This window comes from Arvicanthis niloticus, chromosome 13, assembly GCF_011762505.2.
Source record: "Arvicanthis niloticus isolate mArvNil1 chromosome 13, mArvNil1.pat.X, whole genome shotgun sequence".
NCBI classification, from domain to species: Eukaryota; Metazoa; Chordata; class Mammalia; order Rodentia; family Muridae; genus Arvicanthis; species Arvicanthis niloticus.
Window position 1 is genome coordinate 48283053 of NC_047670.1, and position 20067 is coordinate 48303119.

Sequence of the window (20067 nt, forward strand, 5' to 3'; positions counted from 1 at the left end):
CATGAAGAAAGAAAAAGGAAAGTGGCCTTCAGATCTCTTGGAGAGCATCATGGGACCACTTGAGGTAATGTGTTGGTACTTGTCATCGCGCCTGGCACACAGTAGGTCAGCAAAGCCTCCCCTCCTTTCCCAGTCTTAAGACAATGATTATTTGCCAACAGAGAATGGATGCTGGTACAAAATGGCAGTGCTGGACACAAGGGAGAGAGATGCTAAGTCTTGATGCTGGCTACAACCACACTGCTGGTTGCCATACTAGGCAAAGCCCACCAACCTGAGTGTATATTTGAGGGTAGGACAACTCAGGGCTCTCAGAACAAGGGACGCTTTCTGTGTTACACACTTACTGTGTTCTACAGACCCACCTGAAAATGGGGTATGGATGGGAATTCTCAGGAGTCCTCCATTCAAACTGATGAATGGTGGGTTTGTAGCATATGTCAAAGAATTCTGTGGACATGGTCAGCCAGAAAAGTGACCCTGTAACTAGTTAAGGTGTACACTCATGATTCAGCCTTTTCCATGGAATGCCATTTTATAAAATGTGCTTCCAAGAAAAACCATCAATGGAGGCGCCTGACCTAAAGCCCACATCATTCATTTAGCCTGAATTTAGCTGAGCAAATGATGCTGGATTTGGCAGACGAAGCTGCTGTGACTAACACAGCATCCGAGAGATCGAGTGTCCAGGATGGGATTCTCTTCATATATTCTATTTGGAGACGGTTGACATTTCAGAATCCTGCATCTCCTTGGCATCCTGTGGCTAATGGGGATCACGCTGAGCAACAGTAGAATGCTAACTAGGGCAGTGGTTGCTAGCACGCCACTTGAGCAGGAAGACATGGGAACTAATGGAGCCCTTCCTCCTTGCCTTTGCATTCTTCATTCTGCTGTATCCAGGAGAAACACAGGTCAGCTCTCACACAGCTTCTGACCTATGTTCCAGTTGAAAGCTCAAGCTAAACACTCCCAAGCCACTCTTGTGGGGACAGTCTGTCAGTGTAGATGCCCCTGTTAGCTAATTCAGGAAGACACTAGTCACTGGCTGATAGCTAACTACAAACAGCCCTGGACCCCTATGCTAAATTCCTCTTGGATAATCCACAACATGCTGGGTGTGGCAGTGCAGGCCTATAAATCCCAACACTGGCCAGTGGAGACAGAAGGACTAAAAGTTTAAGGTCATCTTGGCTGCCCTTTATTCCCCCTGCAGAGTTCCACAGGAATGCTTTAGGTCTTCACTGGCTGCCCTCTGCTGTACCCACAGGCACTGTGGCAGTGGTGTCATTAGAAGATGACATCATACTTGACCATCACTGAACCCCATAGGTGACCAAGGCCCTGCTCATCTTGACTACTGAGTATACATTTCATTAAATGAATTTCAGATCTGATTTAAACAGGGATATGTTTGGCTCCTATTAACCTACATCATAATTACTTACAGCCACTTTGGGGTGTGCCTAGTTCATGTTTCCAGGTGGCCCTTTTCCTGTAAGTTGCTAAAATGGTTTTATCATCAAGAACCAAGAAAGGTCTCTATAGGAAAAGGCATGAACTATCTATTGTAAAAACAAGAGATCATACTTTCAAGGCATCTCCAATAAAATTAGCTTGTAACTAACAATTCTATACAACATCCCTGAAATTTGACTCACTGTTGTTTAAAGAACCTACCACGCAGCAGTATTCCAGAGCAGGGAGCTGTGGTCCTCAATATTCACACCACTAAGCTCCTCCCCAACTCAGGAGGTCACTTTCACTTCCCTTCCCCTGAAGTGTTCAATACTAAACTGATGACGTCTGCCTGGATGTGGAGTTTATTACGGGTCCAACAGGGAGCATGCAAAGGCTCCTACGCTGAAGACTTGGCCCCGCTGCCATGTTGAGAGGCTGCAGGATAAAATCCACACTTGTTCACTGCTGTGTTAATCTACTAATGAGTTCACAGTGGAATGGACTGATAGGAGCTGGAACCTAGAGGACAAAAGCCCAAAGGGCTATGTCCTAAAGTCTATATATTGTCCCAAGACCCTGTCCCCCCACCCCACCTCTCTCTCTGCCTCCCAGCTGCCAGGTGAGCCACTTTCTTCCCCACATGCCTCTGCTATGCTGCACTGTTAGACACAGAGCTAAGGGACCATAAGCCAAAACCTGAAACAATGAAGCAGAATAAACCTTTTCTAATTTAAATGCTTTGTCTCAGGTACTTTGTCATAGTGACAGAAAACTGACTCATGTTTCATATGTCCTAGTAGCCCCCAGCTCATTTCTTTGGAAATGTTGGCCCAGTGCACAGCTTTGGCACTGGCTTTTCATGGAGTGGAGATGGGGATGTCATCAAGGGGACCAGGGTTTTCAGAAGTGACAACTCTTATGGGGACTGTTTATGACTGTACACAGATTTCTGGAAAAAAGGATCCTGATGAAGATTTGTCTAGAACAGGTTGTACTGTGAGCATGTCTGTGGAGAACTGTCTTTATATTAGTTAACTTGGGAAGAGCCAGTCTAGAAGAGGACAGCACCATTCCCTGAACTTGGGTCCTGAGTGGTCTAAGAATAGAAAACCCAACTTGAACAGCAGGCAAGCATTCACTCTCTCTACTCTTGACTCTAAATATAACCAGATGCTTCAAGTTCTTGCCTCAACTTTCCCAAAATGATGGACTGTAACCTGAAAATGGCAAACAATGGATTACAACATGAAGTTGAAGCCAAATGACCCTTTTCTCCCTTAAAATTGTTTGCTCCAGGTATCTCAGTATAGCAACAGAAAAAGAAGCAAGGGCAACTGCCATGGGCCAGGTACAGGTACAAATAGTACCAGTAAGATGGGTCCCCCATTTGTGTTGAGGCCTGAGAACACAGCTCTGGAGTCTGTTGTCTAATTCCTGCAAGACCACACTCATGGAAGGAGTCAGTCATGAAGGAACACTTGATGCATCAACAAGACATCTGTCATTCTCAGTGTCCTCAACTGTGTGGCTGAGCATCTGGGTGACCAAGAACTATACTGCTTTTCATTCCCTGGAGTACCCATGAATGAGGGGCACAGTCTGAAGTGGCTCCAAGAACTACACCATAGTCTGAACATCAGGACAAGGATAAAATATATTCTATTATGAAATGTAAGAGAGGTCCTGGATCCATACTGATGGGTAAGTAGACTGATGGATGAGTAGATGAATGGGTGTATAGGTAAGTGAATGGATAAGTGGGTGAGCTGATGGGCTAGTGAGTAGGTTAGTGGGTGTGTGGGTAAGTGAGCAGATGGATGAATGAGTGGATGGGTAGACAGATGAACTGGGTAGGTAGGTGGAAGTATAAGTGGATGGATGGATGGATGGATGGATGGATGGATGGATGGATGGACGGACGGACGGACGGACAGACTCAGGAGAACAGCACCAAAATCTTACTGGCAAGCAGGTAAATGTAATATAATTTGATTTTATCTGCTCAGGAAAATTATTCAGGAAAAAAAAAAAAAACCTGCTCACTGTTATGAACAGTCACCTGGCCACTGTGGCAGAAAATGCCCCAAGTCCAAGAAGAAGGCATACATCCCAGTCAGTGCCTGCCTCTAGTAAGACTCCTCTAGGGGGCTCTGACAGGTAAAAAGCCTTACCTCCTCACCTGTATGTCATATATGGAAGCCCAGATTCATGCATCACAGAGGAACAGCAAGTAATACATGAAGCCAAACTTTAGAGAACTCCCCATGGCCACATGAAGCAAGAGCAATGGTACCAGGAGGCTGGGTATAGGTGGACACAGGAGAGCATGCCAGTGGGTCACAGAGGCATGGTGGCAAATGTGGTCATCCCAGCAAGCTCACCCTGGAATTGTGGTAACTACTGTCCTCATCCAATCTATCTTTAAACAACTGGATGAAAACATAACATCCCAGTATTTTCAGGCAAGCTGCTATTTCCAAATATAAGGTTAAAAATACTCTTGGTGAGAAAATGAAGGTTTTCTGAGTAGCTACAAGGTGACAGGCACTGTGTGCTGGGTGCTGGGTACCAGGCAGTGTTGAGCTTCCACAAGTATTTTCCACAAGTTCAGCTCAGGCAGAACCAGACCAGTGAGCAAAAAAGAGCTTTAAGCATACTTCAGATGAGGAGAAGGCGGCCCAGAGGCACATTCTCTTGGAGGCAGAACAGACCCAGGAGTGCCAGCTCCAGCTACAAAGCTCCCATGGTGCACTGCAGTCTGTCCTAGGATCTGTGAGGCAGTTCTCTTTGCCCTCCAGCATCCCACAAGAGGACTGAGCACTGAAACACCCAGGTACAACACTGGAAGCCCAGAATGTTCTATTATGCAAGACTTTCTCAATTTAAAAATGACCCGAGCCACGATGCAAATACAGAATTATTAAGAAAGGCTTTTCTAGCCTTTAAATTCAAAAACTGAATTATTCCCTCAATCTCAAATCAAACATAGTCCACTTTAAATCTTACTCACAGAACCGCCCAGAATAGACCCTTTTCTTTCTAACTCCTGTCAAAGATTAAAAACAACATGTCCTAGAGAGGAACAGAGTATGCCCTACACTTCTAGCAAAAACAGAGTGCCATTAGGTGGTAAGAATCTGGCCTAAGGAAGCCCCAGAGCCTGCTTATTGTCTTCTGTTGAGAGTAAAACTCAGTAACCAACCAATGGTCTAGCAATGTGAAAGGTTCTGAATTTGACCCCAATAACACAAAAAAGAAATTAAGTTGTTGATTGGATTTCTGTTGCTGTTTTGTTTTGTTTTAGATTTTCAAGATAGGGTTTCTCTATATAGTCCTGGCTGTCCTGGAACTCACTATGTAGACCAGGCTGGCCTTGAACTCAGGGATTTCCCCCATCTCTGCCTCCTGAGTGTTGGGATTAAAGGTGTATTCCACCACACCCGGCTAGAAAGTTAACTTGTAACTCTACCACTCAGGAGGTAGAAGCAAAATTCATGTGGAGCTTCCCTGACGTCTCATATCAGTAACACACAGAGAGGGCCGAGTGACGTACTCCTAGAACACCACAGGGTTGCATATAGCAACAGATGAAAGGTGTGCCCACAGAGGGGGACCCTAGAACTGCACACTTCTGCTCCACAGCAAAATGCAAAGCTGCAACTGCCTCTTTTCAGCCTTCTAACAAAGCTTTCTGAGATTTGCAAGTTGTCCCATGAGATATGTGTGCGGTGAAGGACCCATAAGACCAGGTTCACGCTGCTGCAGTGCTCCACGGTCGGGATATCTCAAGACTGAGGGCTCCTGACTGCAGCAAAGACACTGAGAGGAGAGAAAGGCCTCTGTTCCCAAATAGTAGGAGGAAGTCAGCCCACACCTGTGAGCAGGAGATGGCCAGGTCCGAGTTCTTTCCATCCTGGACTAGAAATCAGCAAGGTGCCATCTGTCCACACAATGGTCATGGAACTCGGCAGCCACAGAACACCGCTGCTCTCAGTTAGATAAGCTACTGTCACTGAGACCTGAGGTCAATCTTAAATAGGTTATAAGCCATAAAAATGGGGGTGAGGGTAGGGGTTGAGAGGGATATGGGGAGAGTTGGAAAGGAAAATGGAGGTGGGGGTAGATATTTCATATTTCATTGCATATATGTATGGAATTCTCAAAAATAAACTTTTTAAAAATGAAGCCAACAGCAGGACTCTTCTGAAGGCCCCTGAATGTGAATCAACTTGAAAGCTTGCCCCACACCCTACCTACTGCCTCACCTGACAATGGGCAGCTTGGTAAAGGGCACAGGAGGCAGGGTGAGGCCATCTGGAAGCGTGATGGGCTCCATCGTCCCGGGACACTTGGCGGTATAGTTCTCCAGGCTTTGAGTCACATCTTTCTTTTCTGAGGATAAAACAAAAGAGAATGTGGGCTCAGTAGACAAAGTAGAAGTGGGTGGCCATTGTTTCGCTTGATCTGGAGCGAGCCAGTCCAGTCCATAAGGGAGGCTCCCATGAGAGGTGAAAGAGCGGTGACGGTTCCTTGAGAGACTTCAGCAGCCGCCTTGAAGGTCCTGTGGATATGGAGGGGACTGTGCTATGACCCTCTAGGATGCATCGAGCACCAGGGAAATACCTGCACCATAAAGCCAATGGGTGGGATCAAAGCACATTACATTTTGAACAGTACTTCTCAGCAATCACTAAGCACCAAGCATCATGAAAGGATTAGTCTTCCCAGGACCTGCAGCTTGTCCATTTGACAGACATAAAAGCAACTAGCCACAAATCAATGTCTCTGATTCTGCTAGTGAGCTTTGCAAGGTAAACCTGTTTGTCCCAACCACTGATACACACACACACACACACACACACACACACACACACACACACATCCCTTGTCACTGGGGAAAGAAAAGAGGACACAGGTGGTGGTAACAATGCTTGGATATTAGCCACAAAGGACTCTCAAATGGAGCACAGATGGTCCCTCCCAATATTGCATATGAAGTCTGACAAGAGGAGAAAGCAGTTTGTCAAAGGTCCTGCATTTGACCCTACACCTACCATTAGTCACTACAGTCTTTTAAAGACTTTGGAGAAGAGGGATGGGGGACAAAGAAGCTCATTATGGAAAGTCTTTTCTCTTAAAAATACCAGAGAGGGGGTGGGGGTGGGGGAATACCAGAGAAAGTCAATCAGAAAGGATAGCCCAATGGGACCTGGGTTCAAGTCAAGAACTGGGCTTTGCTCAGGCACTATGCAACTTTGTCAGGAAGCACGCCTCCTTCAGAGCCTAACTGTCTTAAAGTAGAAGCAATGGCTCCTTTTTACAAAAGTGTGCAATCTCCAGGGACAAAATGACACACTGTCTAGCAGCAGCCTGCAAACACCAGCACTGGGCATGCCTTCATCATCACTGTCATTGAACTACACATGGAGAAACCCAAGGTGATGGGCAGAGATTGTGCCACTCAGGCTGGAGCCCACAAGTCCTAAAAGTCCAGGCAAGGACTCCCCTGTTGCTATAACCCCATCTAGATGCTCTCTGTGGAAAGCAGACATGGGAAGGATCATGTCTGACTTCATCCTCAAAGGGAAAAAAGTCTGTAGGGCTGGTGAGATGGCACAGTGTTCAATAGCACTTGCTGCTCTCCCAGAAGACCCAAATTTAGTTCCCAGCATCCACAGCAGGTGGCTCACACCTGTAACTCCAGCTCCAAAGGACCCAACACCCTCTTTTGGATTCCACTGACACACAGAGTCAGAAACAGATATAAAAGTTTAAAAAAATAAAAAATTCTTTAAATGATTAAATAACCTTCAACTTACAGTCTTGCAAAAGGCTCAAGGGCACCAAGCAGATCACTTCATTTGCCCTGTGCCAGGCTTGTCGGTACCAACCAGCCCCGTGCCACTCTGGGCAAATGTTTTTCAAGTAGAGAAGGAAAAGCCTTTCTTTGATGCCCAAGAGGTCCCAGCACATGACAGCACGTATGTGTGCTATCGATGGCCCTTCCCTTGGCGTGCTAGGCTGTGTCATTCACTGAGCCTGTACTTGCTTCAGGTCAACATTTTCCTATAGGGGCCTTTCTAAAGGGGATCCCAATATTCATGGGTTCCCCTGGCTATAATAGAGCACTGCTCTCTTTCAGAGCCTGGTGACACCCTGTGACACAGTTCCCTTTTTAGCCACTGCTATGCTGCGTCTCCTGTAACTCATGTGTGGGAAATCATATGAAATACAGTCATGCCAGAAATCCCTTTGGGGAGGTGTCAAGTCTGAAGAACCTGGGGAAAGGAGATGGTCTTCTCAAGTCCCACAGAGGAGCCAATAGGTGAGACCTCACCATAGGTACCCTATGAGACTACAACATGGGGAGGAGACCTCAAAGCCCTGATGGCCCCTGGCATCTGCCAGGATGCTAGTGGCATCCTGGCCAGGCTTCGGGAAATCATGATAAGTCCTAACTCTCCCACAGCCCAAGATGAGGCTCATAATGCCTTCATTTCTCTGACTCAAAACCAACATATCTCCTTTTGTTTTGATCAGGAATTTCAACAATGATGCCAGTCAACTTAGTACCCATTGCCCTTAAGAGCTATTTTTCCACCCCAGAAATTAAAGAATTCATACAGACAAAAGAACCTTTTTTTTATGAAAACTAGCTGTCACCTATTATAATATTCCTCACAGGGGAGAAGATATGATTGCCAAATTTTTGATGGTAAACAGTTTATGGACCACTGGGCAGCTTCCAGACAGACATGGTAACACATAAAAGGACTTGGTGCCTCTTAAAGAAACCGCAGTCATATCCACATGAGACCCTCCCCTGGGCAGACAACCCTCAGAGATGACATCAGCACCTACTCAGGAGATGCAAACAACCTAAAGACCTGCTGGTGGGAACTGTAGGTATGGACAATGTGGAGTGCATAAAAGGCATGCTGAGGAGGGAGTGTGGATGACAGGGAGTGGGGAGGTGCCATGAAGACCAGGATTCAGATTCCTAACACCCATGTCAGCTGTTCCACACCACTTGTAACTACAGAGAATCCAATGTCCTCTTCTGGCCTGTACATGGGCCATGACACACATGACATACACAGATGCACATATAAATACAAGCAAAGTCTTTAAAATTTAAAAAAAAAAAAACAAAACAAAACAAAACAAAACAGGAATGGCAGAGTACACCAGTAGTCCTGGCACCAGGGAGATGGAGCTAGGAGGATCCCTGGGAGAGGATCCTAGCCAGTCAAACAACCCCAGACTCCATGAGATGTCCAACCCCAAAAAATAAATATGGTGAAAACAACATCACCCTTTAGCCTCTGTACACACACACATGTGAATGTATCCACATACACCACATACACCACACACACTAGGCACACACATGTGCATGTATTCATACAGATACCACATACACTATATAAATAAGCAAATAAATGAATAATAAGAGCACATTGGAATAATATTTGGCTTTTAAAAAAACAACCTGACATCTTCCAAATATGGATGGACCCAGACACTCTGCTGAGGGAAACAAGACAGAATCAGAAGGGAAATGCTACATAATCAAAGGGAAAAGAACGACTCCTTGGGCTGGGGAGGGAACGAGGGTCAAAGGATGCAAGCATAATAAACAGTCTGCAGAGCCGTGGCACCCAGGTGGAGGAATTAAAATCTTGTATTAGAGACTTTTCATTAAGCTTGTTTTAACTGTTCTGTCTCAAGAAAAGTCAGCACATAAACTGGCAGATATATTCATCTGCTTGACTACTGTAACCATTTTACTGCCTATAGCATCCTTAGCGCCTGTTATAAGCCTCAAATGCACACAATAAAAAATAAAAAGGGGACATTTCATAATTGTCCTAAAGTTTGCAGTTTTATCATCTCTTTGTTAAAATAATTAAAATCACTAAGAATATAGAAGAGGTTGTAGAAGCAGAAAACATCTTCTCTGAACTGACATTTATGGACCACTACAGCCACTGGAGAATCCAGACGCTTCTCAGGGTGTAACAAAAATACATTGTGATGGTTTGAACAGGAATGGCCACCATAGGCTCATATATTTGAATACTTGTGCCCCAGTTGGTGGAACTGTTTTGGAAGGATTGGGAGCTATAGCCTTCTTGAAGTAGGTGTGGCCTTGTTGGAAGAGATGTGTCAATGGGAGTTTTGAGGTTTCAAAGATCATGCCAGGCTCGCTTGCTCTCTCTCTCTCTCTCTCTCTCTCTCTCTCTCTCTCTCTCTCTCTCTGTCTCTCTCTCTCTGTCTTTCTCTCTCTCTCTCTCTCTCTCTGTCTCTCTGTCTTTCTGTCTCTCTCTGCCTCTGTCTCTCTCTATCTCTGTCTCTCTCTCTCTGTCTCTCTCTCTCTCTGTCTCTCTCTCTCTGTCTCTCTTTCTCTATTTCTATCTCTATCTCTTTCTCTGCCTACTGCCTGTGGGTCAGTATGTAAAGTCCTCAGCTACTTCACCAGCACCACACTTGTCTGCTTCCCATCATGATAATCATGGACTATACCCCTTTCAAACTGTAAGCAAGCCTCCAATCAAATGCTTTCTTTTCTAAAAGTCGCCTCAGTCGTGGTGTCTCTTCACAGCAATAAAACAGTGACTAAGACACACACCATGTAAAATACGAGATGGCTGGAAGCATCTCCTATGCAGAGGAAATTGCATAGTCAATTACACATTGGAGAAAGACACGCATAAACACACGTACTTTATCAAATAGTGTTAGAAAACTGGGTATCTATGTGAACAAGAATGAAACTTGGTTCTTCTCTCTCCTCTGCACACAAATCAATTGCAAATGGATCACGATCTCAATATTAGACCTGAAACTCTGAAACTTCTAGAAGAGCTCATAGGGAGTATATACTTCAGGATATATGCTCAGGTAAGGGCTTTCTGATTAGACCTCCACAATCCACAAGTAGGACTCAATTAAAGGCTGTGCTGCAAAGGAAACTTCATCAACTGAAGAGGCGGACTAGAAAGTAGGAAAAGCTCTGCCAGCTGTACACCAACAGAGGATTAGTGCCTAGACTGTACAAGGAACTAAAAGCTAAACAAGAAAACAAACCACCCAATTAAACAGTGGGCTGTGGAACTAAACAGACAGTCCTCAGAAAAGGAAATACAAATGGCTAAAAAAATATTTTTTAAAGTATTCACCATCCCTAGCCATGGGGGGTGGGGGATGCAAATTAAAAGTACTTTGAGATTTCATCTTAACCACAATTAGAATGGTCAGGGTTAAGAAAACAAAAGACATCAAATGCTGTAGAGGTTTTCAGGGAACAAGGAACCCTGGTGTGCTACGCTGTTGGGAGTACAAATCAGTGCACTTGCCATAGAAACTGGAGTGGCAGTTCCTCAAAAAACAGAAATCAATCTATCATGTGCAGTATCTATTATACAACAGAATTGCATTCACTAATAAAGAAAAATAAAATTGTGAAATCTGCAGGTAAATGGATGGAACTGGAAGACAGTATACTGAGCAAGGTAATTCTGACCGGATGAACCACAACAGTCACATGCTCTCACTCATATGTGGCTCTTAGCATTCAACCTGTAGAAGCCAGGAAACTAGAAAGAGACTATTGGTGGAGAGGGGGAAGGGCAGATCTGAAAAGGGAAGGTACAGCAGAAGATGGTATGGAAGGGAAGGGGAATAATGAGGAGGGAAGGTTGGGGGGATGAAAACAGAAGACAAAGGAGGGAGTGGCAAAGCAAAACTAACACTTAGGCAGTTTAGAAAGCTAGGACACGTGACATTTTAAGAGGTTTGTGGATGAATGGATGGATGGATGGATGGATGGAAGTTGGATGAGTAGGTGGGTGTGTGAGTGGATGGATGGATGGATGGATGGATGAATAGACAGACAGATGGACGGATAGATGGATGGATGAATGGATAGATGGATGGATGGATGGATGGATGGATGGATGGATGGATGGATGGATGGAAGTTGGATGGGTGGATGGGTGGGTGGGTGTGTGGGTGGATGGATGGATGGATGGATGGATGAATAGACAGACAGATGGACGGATAGATGGATGAATGGATAGATGGAAGGTAGGTAGGTGGATGGATGGGTGGATGGATGGGTGGAAGGAAGGTGGATAGGTAGGTGGATGAATGAATAGATAATGTAAAGAGTTTAACTGGAGTTACCATACATAGGGGAACATGCTCCTTCTAAAAGACAGAGCTTGATAAACAAAAGTTCCAGTGCCTAGTGTGAGGGTGAGTTACTTCTCCTCAAGTTATTGGTCAAGAGTATCTCAGAGACTCCCAAAACAATACAAGCTATCATCATTGTTCCTGGCTACCCACCAGAATTTGAAAGTAAGACCTAACTGTCCAGGACAGTACACACTCTGGTCACAGGACGAGAAATCAAATTTGTACTGACCAGGAAGTTTCTTTACTACTGACTAACTTCCATAGGACTAGATGGTGCTATGTAGGCTGCTGGGGAACAAAGTCATCCATAAGCTTGCCCACTATGGACCTGTGAGCTACAATAATGACCCAAGTGAAAAGGTATTCCCATGGATACCATAATGGCAAGAATGCTATGGGGGTAACTTAACACTTTCTAGTTAAATTGAAACTCCACAGGAGGAAACATGGATGGCATTGTAAATCTGGCCAAGAACCCATGGCTGGAGAGTTCACAGGCCCCAGTGTGAACCTACTATTATTGTGCTGAATAAACATGATATCAAACTGCCTTCTAAATCTTTATCTGTATAACAAGATTAATGCAGTATGCAGCCTTTGTCTTAGTCACTGCTCTACTGCTGTGAAGAGACACCATGACCAATGCAGCTCTTATGAAGGAAAGCATCTAATTGGACGCTTGCTTATAGCTCCAGAGGTTTAGTTCACCTTTGTCATGGCAGGAAACATGGCAGCATGCAGGCAGGGACAGGAGTAGTAGCTGAGAGCTAGTTTCTGATCTGTAGGGAGAGAGACACTGGACCTGATATGGGATTTTGAAACCTTAAGGCCCACCCCCAGTGACACACTTCTTCTAACAAGGTTACACCTACTCCAACAGGGCCACACCTCCCAGTCCTTCTCAAATAGTACTACTCTTGGATGACTAAGCATTCTAATATAGGAGCCTATGAGGGTCATTCTTTTTTTTTTTTTTTTTTTTTTTTTCCAGAGCTGAGGATGGAACCCAGGCCTGAACCCAGGGCTCTACCACTGAGCTAAATCCCCAACCCCAATGAGGGTCATTTCTTATTCAAACTACCACAGGCATCATAAGAGAAGCTTTGCTATGCAGTAAATGATAGTTGATGCAGAAACTCACAACTTATCAAAGTGCAGAGAATAAGGGTCAGTGGATTTTGCTCAGCCACAAACAGGATGTCTATGTTACACCTGCACACACCGAGGCTCAAGTGCCATCGCAGAAGAGGAGTGGAAAGACTGTAAGGGTCAGGAGTCACGGAAGACCAGAGTAAAATGGTGACTTCTGGACATGCCACGACACTGCGCTCATGAACTCGCTCATGAACTCGAAGCAGCTGTGTTTATTGCATGATTTAGAAGAACTTCTGGGAAGGCCTTCTGAATCCCCACCCAAGGAGCTACTGTCAACTGAGGGCTTCAGGGGAAGGGAGAGTCAGTTGTAAGAATTTGGCCCTTAGTAGGTGGACCACACTTCCACCGGATGGCCCCACCCAGGAGTATATGGGCTGTAAATACTGAACTCAGTGGATGATTTAAAAGAACAAAACAACAGGAAGTTAGGGGGTTGGGGAGCTGGTGGATCTGGGAGGAGTTCGGGAGAGGAGTGGAGAAGAATTAAGTGAATATCATCAAGACACTATAAATCTCTTAATTAACTAAATAGTACATGTTAAAATGGTTCTTAGAAAAAAATATGAGCCCAAAGTCAACTATGTAACTACCCACTGTAAAATTCAGGAAGTAAATAAAATTATACTCAAACTAAGTACAGAGAAAATAATCAATGAACTGTAAAAGAAGGAGCTCAACATCAAAGTCAGTTAAGATGCTTGCCACCAAGCCTGATGGTCTAGGTTGTGCCAACGTGGTGAAAGAAAAAACTGGTTCCACAAAGATGCCCTCTGACTTCTTCACACATGCTTTGGCATGAAGGCATGTGCATGTAAGCAAACAAATAATTGATTGGCTAACTAATTAATGTAAAAACTGGTTTGTAAAATTATTAATAAACTTTTAGGAGAGAAATTCAAATCAGCTCCCACTCATAGTCCAGGTTGTTCTTAAATCCACAATCCTGTGCCTCAGCTTAAGAAAATGCCACCAGCCCTGACTTAAACAACCTACACGACAAGAAAAATGGACTCAGCTTTTCTCCCTTCTGCAGCAGGACAGGCCACCTTTAGAAAAAAGTCACTTGTCACCATGACAATGATTAATAATACAATGGCCAGGGATGCGCCCAAGCCCTGTCAGGAAAACAAGGAAACATGCCTTTTCCTAACCAAATCCTGATGAGATCTGATAAACAGGCAGGGGGCCACGTGAGCTGCCTCCCACAGACACTTCCCTACATCTGCTCCTCACTTATCTACTTGGCGACAGGCTGGAGTCCCTGATAAGCGATCATTCAAGGTACCGAGAGATTCAATATTCCTCTATGTTCCTTTCAAGTATACAAACAGATTCTATCAAAATGAAATGCAATTATGTTAAGCTGTCAGCTTATTACATAATTATCCATTTAAACTACTACCTAGGAAAACTTTTCAGCTCTCCAGAGGTTTTAATATAGCATGGGAAGGTAGAAAATGCCTGACAAAGGCTCAGTACATAACCGGGAATCTGCACATCTGCCGTGAAAGGCTGGTCAGGGAAAACCATGGTGATGTGACAAAAATGTAAACTGACTCAGCCATGTACAGCAGCAATTATTAAAGGCTTTTAATAACACAGAACACTTCAGTTATGCTATGTTTAAGCCACGTGTGGTGCTTTGAGTGTTTCCCACAGGCTCATGGTTGAACACTTGGTCCCAGATGTGGCTATTTGGGGAAGTTGTGAAAGTTCTAGGATGTGTAGCCTTGCTGGAGGAAGTAGATTCCATAGCCTTGCCCCACACCCAGTTTCCTGCTTCCTGTGTGCAGTTGAGATGTAATCCCTCTGGCTTCCTGCTCCTGTCACCATACCAGGCTCTGTGCTTAACACCCTGTACACATCACTGTCTCCTCCAGCTATCTCCAAAACTTTGTCAAAGGTAAAGTTTGCTCTCTCTCTCCCTCCCTCTCTATCTCCATCCCTGCCCCCACCTCTCCACATGTTCCTGGCCTACCAGCCTTTCCCCTTCTTTCTCTTTCCTCTCTGTCATCATTCTCTGCCTCTACTCCCTTCCCCAGAACCCCTTCTCATGTCCCAAATAAACTTCACTTTATACTTTAAAAAAAAAAAGAAAGAAAGAAAAAGGAAAGTTCACTGTCTCTGTTAGAGCAAGCAAGGCTAAGGAAAGCCAGAGCTATTGCTGGTCTGTGAAGGAAGGGCGTAAAGCGCTTCTCCCAGTGCCTTCCAGCTCCCACCACAACCTCTTCTTCTAATGCTTGCCATACACTCCCTTCTTTCCAACTACCCCTTGCATCATTCAACACTCCATCAATGCTGAGCACTATCTGAGGCAGGTCCCACTTGGGCTCTTCCAGAACTGCCACTGTCCTGCCACCTTTGTCTCATTACATGCCTGGTGGAGTCTCACTTAATACAGTCTAAGACACAATTTGAGGAGGGAGGATGTTAACTTAGTTCCATACGTCTTGGCCACTTTCTGGGTAAAAACACTGCCAGATGAGGTAAGATGAAAAGTAGGCATGGTGTCCCCCAAAAGCCCAAAACTTTGTGAGGAAATCAGATAGGATGTAACGAAATGATGACAAGGACATGGAGAGAAAGACACTATCGACTTCTTAATGGGAGAAGGACGAGGGTGGGCCCACTACCATAGGAGCAGCATGCAAACCACACAACATGCTTTGAGAATCAAAGACTGCCCACGATACATACAGTAGCCAAGGGATGGCTGGGAACACAGGAAACCAAGCTAAGATGATGGTCTCAATCATGATGTCTTTGAGATGGCACTGGACAGGTGAGGGGCAGTTGCTACAGCATGCTGGGCTCACATGTCAAGGAGAGGGCCCAGCTTTATTGTGAACAATGACAAGAAGGAGTAGATTCAGGTGACTGGAGCTGATATTAAGGCCTCTGCTCTAATCCAAGTAACAAGGCTCAATGTCTGACCTAGAACTATGACTACAAAGTGGGCAAGAGGCATCCCAAATGACAGTAGCTGCAGCGTCAGAATGACCAGAAGAACAGGACAAAGTGATTCCAAGAAGTTCAAAAGCTTCCAAGAACAGGAAAATGATGATACCCTGACGGAAACCAGAAACACAGGGTGACAAGGTAAGACGCTGGAAGACCAACGGACAGCCTTCAGCTGGAAGTTGGCCCTCGAAGGTCAGGAACCACTATCTAATGTCACAAAAACATGAGCAAATTTTTTGCTTTAAATCACAAAGTATAATTTGAGCAGACCAGGAGCTCCACTCTTAAACCCCTGCCATAAATCTTCAAAGATGTTTTTAATTTATGCCTCCATTGACCTTTTCTATAATTACCGTTTTTAATAAGCTTTTTCCTAACGAATCATTGTCTTTGATGTATAACTAATTTTGTGATGTTTCTTGAACCAAAACTTCTCTTGCAGCTGCTTGGTTTTCTTCCCCAAGGTGATGCGGGTGAACTGAAAATGATGTCCCTGAGTCACACCCCGAGGGCATTCGGCTTCTGAGGGCCTTTGGGATTTGAGGACAAGGAGGCCACAAGCTGCAACTTGTCCAGCAGACACTTCTCAACTGCAGGGACTACCTGGCCTCAGTTGCACCATGCTATAGCTCAGCAGAGTGGACCAGGAATTGGGACCTCTGGGGCCACTTAGGAAAGTCACCTCTACATTCAAATCCCAGTCTTCCTGGCCCCAAGAAGCCTGAGGCTGAGGTCTGGCTCTTCAAAATCTAGGCCCTTGTACAGCACAACCTAGCCAGCCTACATCTCCATCTACTGATGGATGATAAACTTTTAACGCATTTTCTCTGGGCTATTGCTGGAGCATTCTATCACAGCAGAAGAAGCAGTAGCTAAAATGCCACGGTTGTGACTTTCCAAGGTTAGAGTCTTCTGTGGTGCTCAGTACACTTCTGCAGTAGATCCTGAATTGCTCACATACAACATTACCATATTCCCAACTCTACATTAAATATGAAATGCTTTGTCTCACACAGCTAGCTATACAATATGTTAGTGAGCACGTCATCATAGATCCATTCCCACATTCCTACAAGGGGGAACCTGTGGGAGACAAGGAGACTTGAGACAGGGCCTCACTACGAACTCCTCCTTCACTCTCCCTCCAGAAAACCATGCCTGACCCTGTACCCGGGATCACAGTGTTAGGTTGCCCCATGCACACAGCCCCTGCCCACAGAAACAATGCCCACACAGCCCCCATCCACACAGCCTCTTCTTATTGCATTCATTGTTTCCTAACTATGATGCCAAGTGAAGACTCACCTCTTGATTTTGCGTTAAATTTAACTTCACTTTCCTTACTCCTTACTGATACAGAGCCCACATTCTGATGACTTACATCACACTGAACAGTAAATATGTGCTGAGAAGACAAGTAAGGTCTGGGGGAAATGGCTCAGTTGGTAAAGTGCTTGTCACACAGGCATAAGGACCTGAGTCCAATCCCCAGCACCCACATAAACAGCAGGGGCAGCTTTACAAATAAGAACTGAAATCCAAGGGCTGGGGAGGCCAACAAGCAGACCCCTGAGGGGCTCACTGACCAGCAAAGTAAGACTATTTGCGGGGCTGGAGAGAAGATCTGCTCTTCAAGAGGACCCAGTTCATTCCCAGCATGCACATCAGACAGCTCACAACCACCACAACTCTAGCTCCAGGATCCAAACCCACTTCTGGCCTCTGCAGGCACTGCACTTGAGAACACATAATTTAAAATAAAACAAATATTTTTTTTAAAAAATGATTAATTGGTAAGGCTCGGGTATTAGTGAGAGATTCTGTCTCAAAAATCAGGGTGGATGGTTCCTGGGGAGTGACACCCAAGGTTGACCTCGGATTTCCACAAGCATATGGACATCAACACACATACACACACTAAAAAAGAAAAAGAAAACCCGTCGGTTAATAACGATGAGAGTCAGGAAGAGCTAAAAATAAATGCTCCCCGTCTGTCCCCACCTGTGAAAACCCTGCACAGACCAGCTCGGTGGTGACACCCTTAGCTGGGCAGGTCTCTGAGCTAGAGAGCCATGAGCCATTGTGGGGAAAACTGATACCTATTAGGGGTAAAGTACAAGGCCATAGTGTTTCAGAGCCGATCTGCATTGCTCAGATAGCCCTCCGGCTAACCTCACATTGACTCTGAAATCAGGAGAGCTGAGAAATGCTACAGGCAGAAGAGCCAGGAAAAAGTCACCTGCCAACTGCAAAGACCACAGCTAACACATTCTCCCAAGGAAATCAAGCTTCCTTCCCTGTCTTTGTTAGGATTCTATTGCTGTTAAAGATCATGATAAAGAGTTTGGGGAGGAGAGGGTTTATTTTACCTAACAGTCCATCATGAAAAGAAGCTCAGGCAAGAACTCAAAGAAGGACTTGGAGATGGGATCTGACACAGAGACTGGAGAGTTCTGCTGACAGGCTTGCTCCCCATAGCTTGCTCAGAAACCCCATGGGTTTCTTGAAAGATCCAAGACCACCTGTCCAGTGGTGGCATCACCCATCATCACTAACATCAATCATCGATCAAGACCACGCCCCTCAGATCCACCTACAGACCAAACCCATTGAGTCATTTTCTCAACTGAGGGTCCCTCTTCCCGGATGACTCTAGCTTGTGTCGAGGTGGGAAATAAAAAGAACCCTAACCAGGATACTGTCCCTCTCTACACACTCAACATCTCCCAGGTCACTGATTCGCATCATGAGCAACATGGACAGCTCCATGGAATAGCTCCATGTCTGCAGTCTGAGAGCAGCAGGAATTGTCACACTCTCCCAGAGGTCAGACAGAGATCGGGCCAGCTGTGCCTTGCTCCTGTGGTCCCTTTGCTCACAGCACAGGCCAAGCCTTTGCATGTGCTTTCTCTAGCTGTCACAGTTGAATAACCACAAGACAGGTACTAATCCTCACATTCGGATGAGGAAACAATGCCAGATAAAAAGAAGACAGATGACTTAACTAAAAAGCATTTCCTGAGCCTAGATGAGCCACGTTGGGCTGTCCAAGGATTCCAGCCATTAAAAGTTCACACAGAGTTCAGCCCTGGAGAATCATTAGAGATCCACAATGAGGCAATGTCCATTACCTTTTACATTTCCCTTTCTGTAACTGCTGGGTGGGGCAATTCTCTGACAGAAAGGGAAGATTCTAGAAGGATGTTCTGAGGGAGAAAAGGCCAGGGGCCCTGCCTGAACTATGGAAACCTGGAGCCAGAGGTAGAAGAGCAGCTGCTCCAGCTGGCTTGGGCCAGCCTGAGAGTGCTCCAGACTGTGTAGCATCTCATCTGCATGTAATTTCTGTAGCTACCAGAAACCCTCAGCTTTAACTTCCTACTGGTTTGGACGGAAGATTGCCTTAAACTACGCCTATGTCATGGGAAACTTAGGAAGGCAGGATGCCTGTAGGGTGGCTGGCCATGTTCTAGACCTAGAACTGAGTTTGAGCCACGGGATTCAGTACTTGCAGCACAGACAGCGGACCAGTATGCAGAACCATGGTTCTGTGTTAGATGCTGCCAAGCACACACCTCGGTAGCCCCAATCCCACAGAGACCAGCTCCTTTTAGAAGACACAGGAGGCCCTTTTGGCCCTACTCTGGAACACTCTAGTTTGGTTCACCTAGAACTTAACAACTTATTATTCCCTGTCACTTGTAAGTCACTAAAACATTTGAGATTTTTGACATCCCAGTAGTTTTTCCTCAGCTCGGTATTTTGCATTTCTGGTTTCCCCACTAAGAATATACTTTATTAGAAGGTACCTATTATGTCGTATTACATGGCATTTATCTCTTCAACATAGAAATCACAGGAAGTCCGTGCCCCCCCACCACCACCACGTTTTTCTGCAGGGGTTTTGTTCAGTCCCTTCTGCCTGCTTCTGAACAAACAAAGGGGAGCTTATCAGTTGCAGAGGAAACAGATTACAGCCCTTGGCTGGGGAACTCCCACCAGGCTTCTTTACAACTGAACAATTCCTATGCACATCTCCCTTTCTCCCCTACCCAGGTGAAAATCAAAATATAGCAAATTAAAACTTTCAAAGACTCCATATCCGTCGTGCAAGGAGAAAGCGTGTGGATGAGGAGCACAGCACGGCAAACGGGCACTTCAGCAACAGTCTAAAAGTCTGCCCTTTGTCTCCAACCACAGTTCACACTGAAGACTGCCAGGTGAAGCTAAGGGCCAACACTCCTGTGGGAAGTCAGGATCCGGACAAAGCACAGCCTGTGGCTCCAGCCCACA

General features: G+C 45.3%; 1 protein-coding gene across 3 annotated transcripts in view; it reads right to left on the bottom strand.

Moving 5' to 3' along the window:
* Positions 1 to 20067, bottom strand: part of Trappc9 (trafficking protein particle complex subunit 9) — a 458815-nt gene that overhangs the window by 371050 nt on the left and 67698 nt on the right. For all 3 annotated transcript variants that reach the window (XM_076911449.1, XM_076911450.1, XM_076911451.1), the window contains one exon: positions 5727 to 5853. In XM_076911449.1, coding sequence (XP_076767564.1) covers positions 5727 to 5853 — 127 coding nt within the window. The remainder of the gene's footprint in view (positions 1 to 5726; positions 5854 to 20067) is intronic.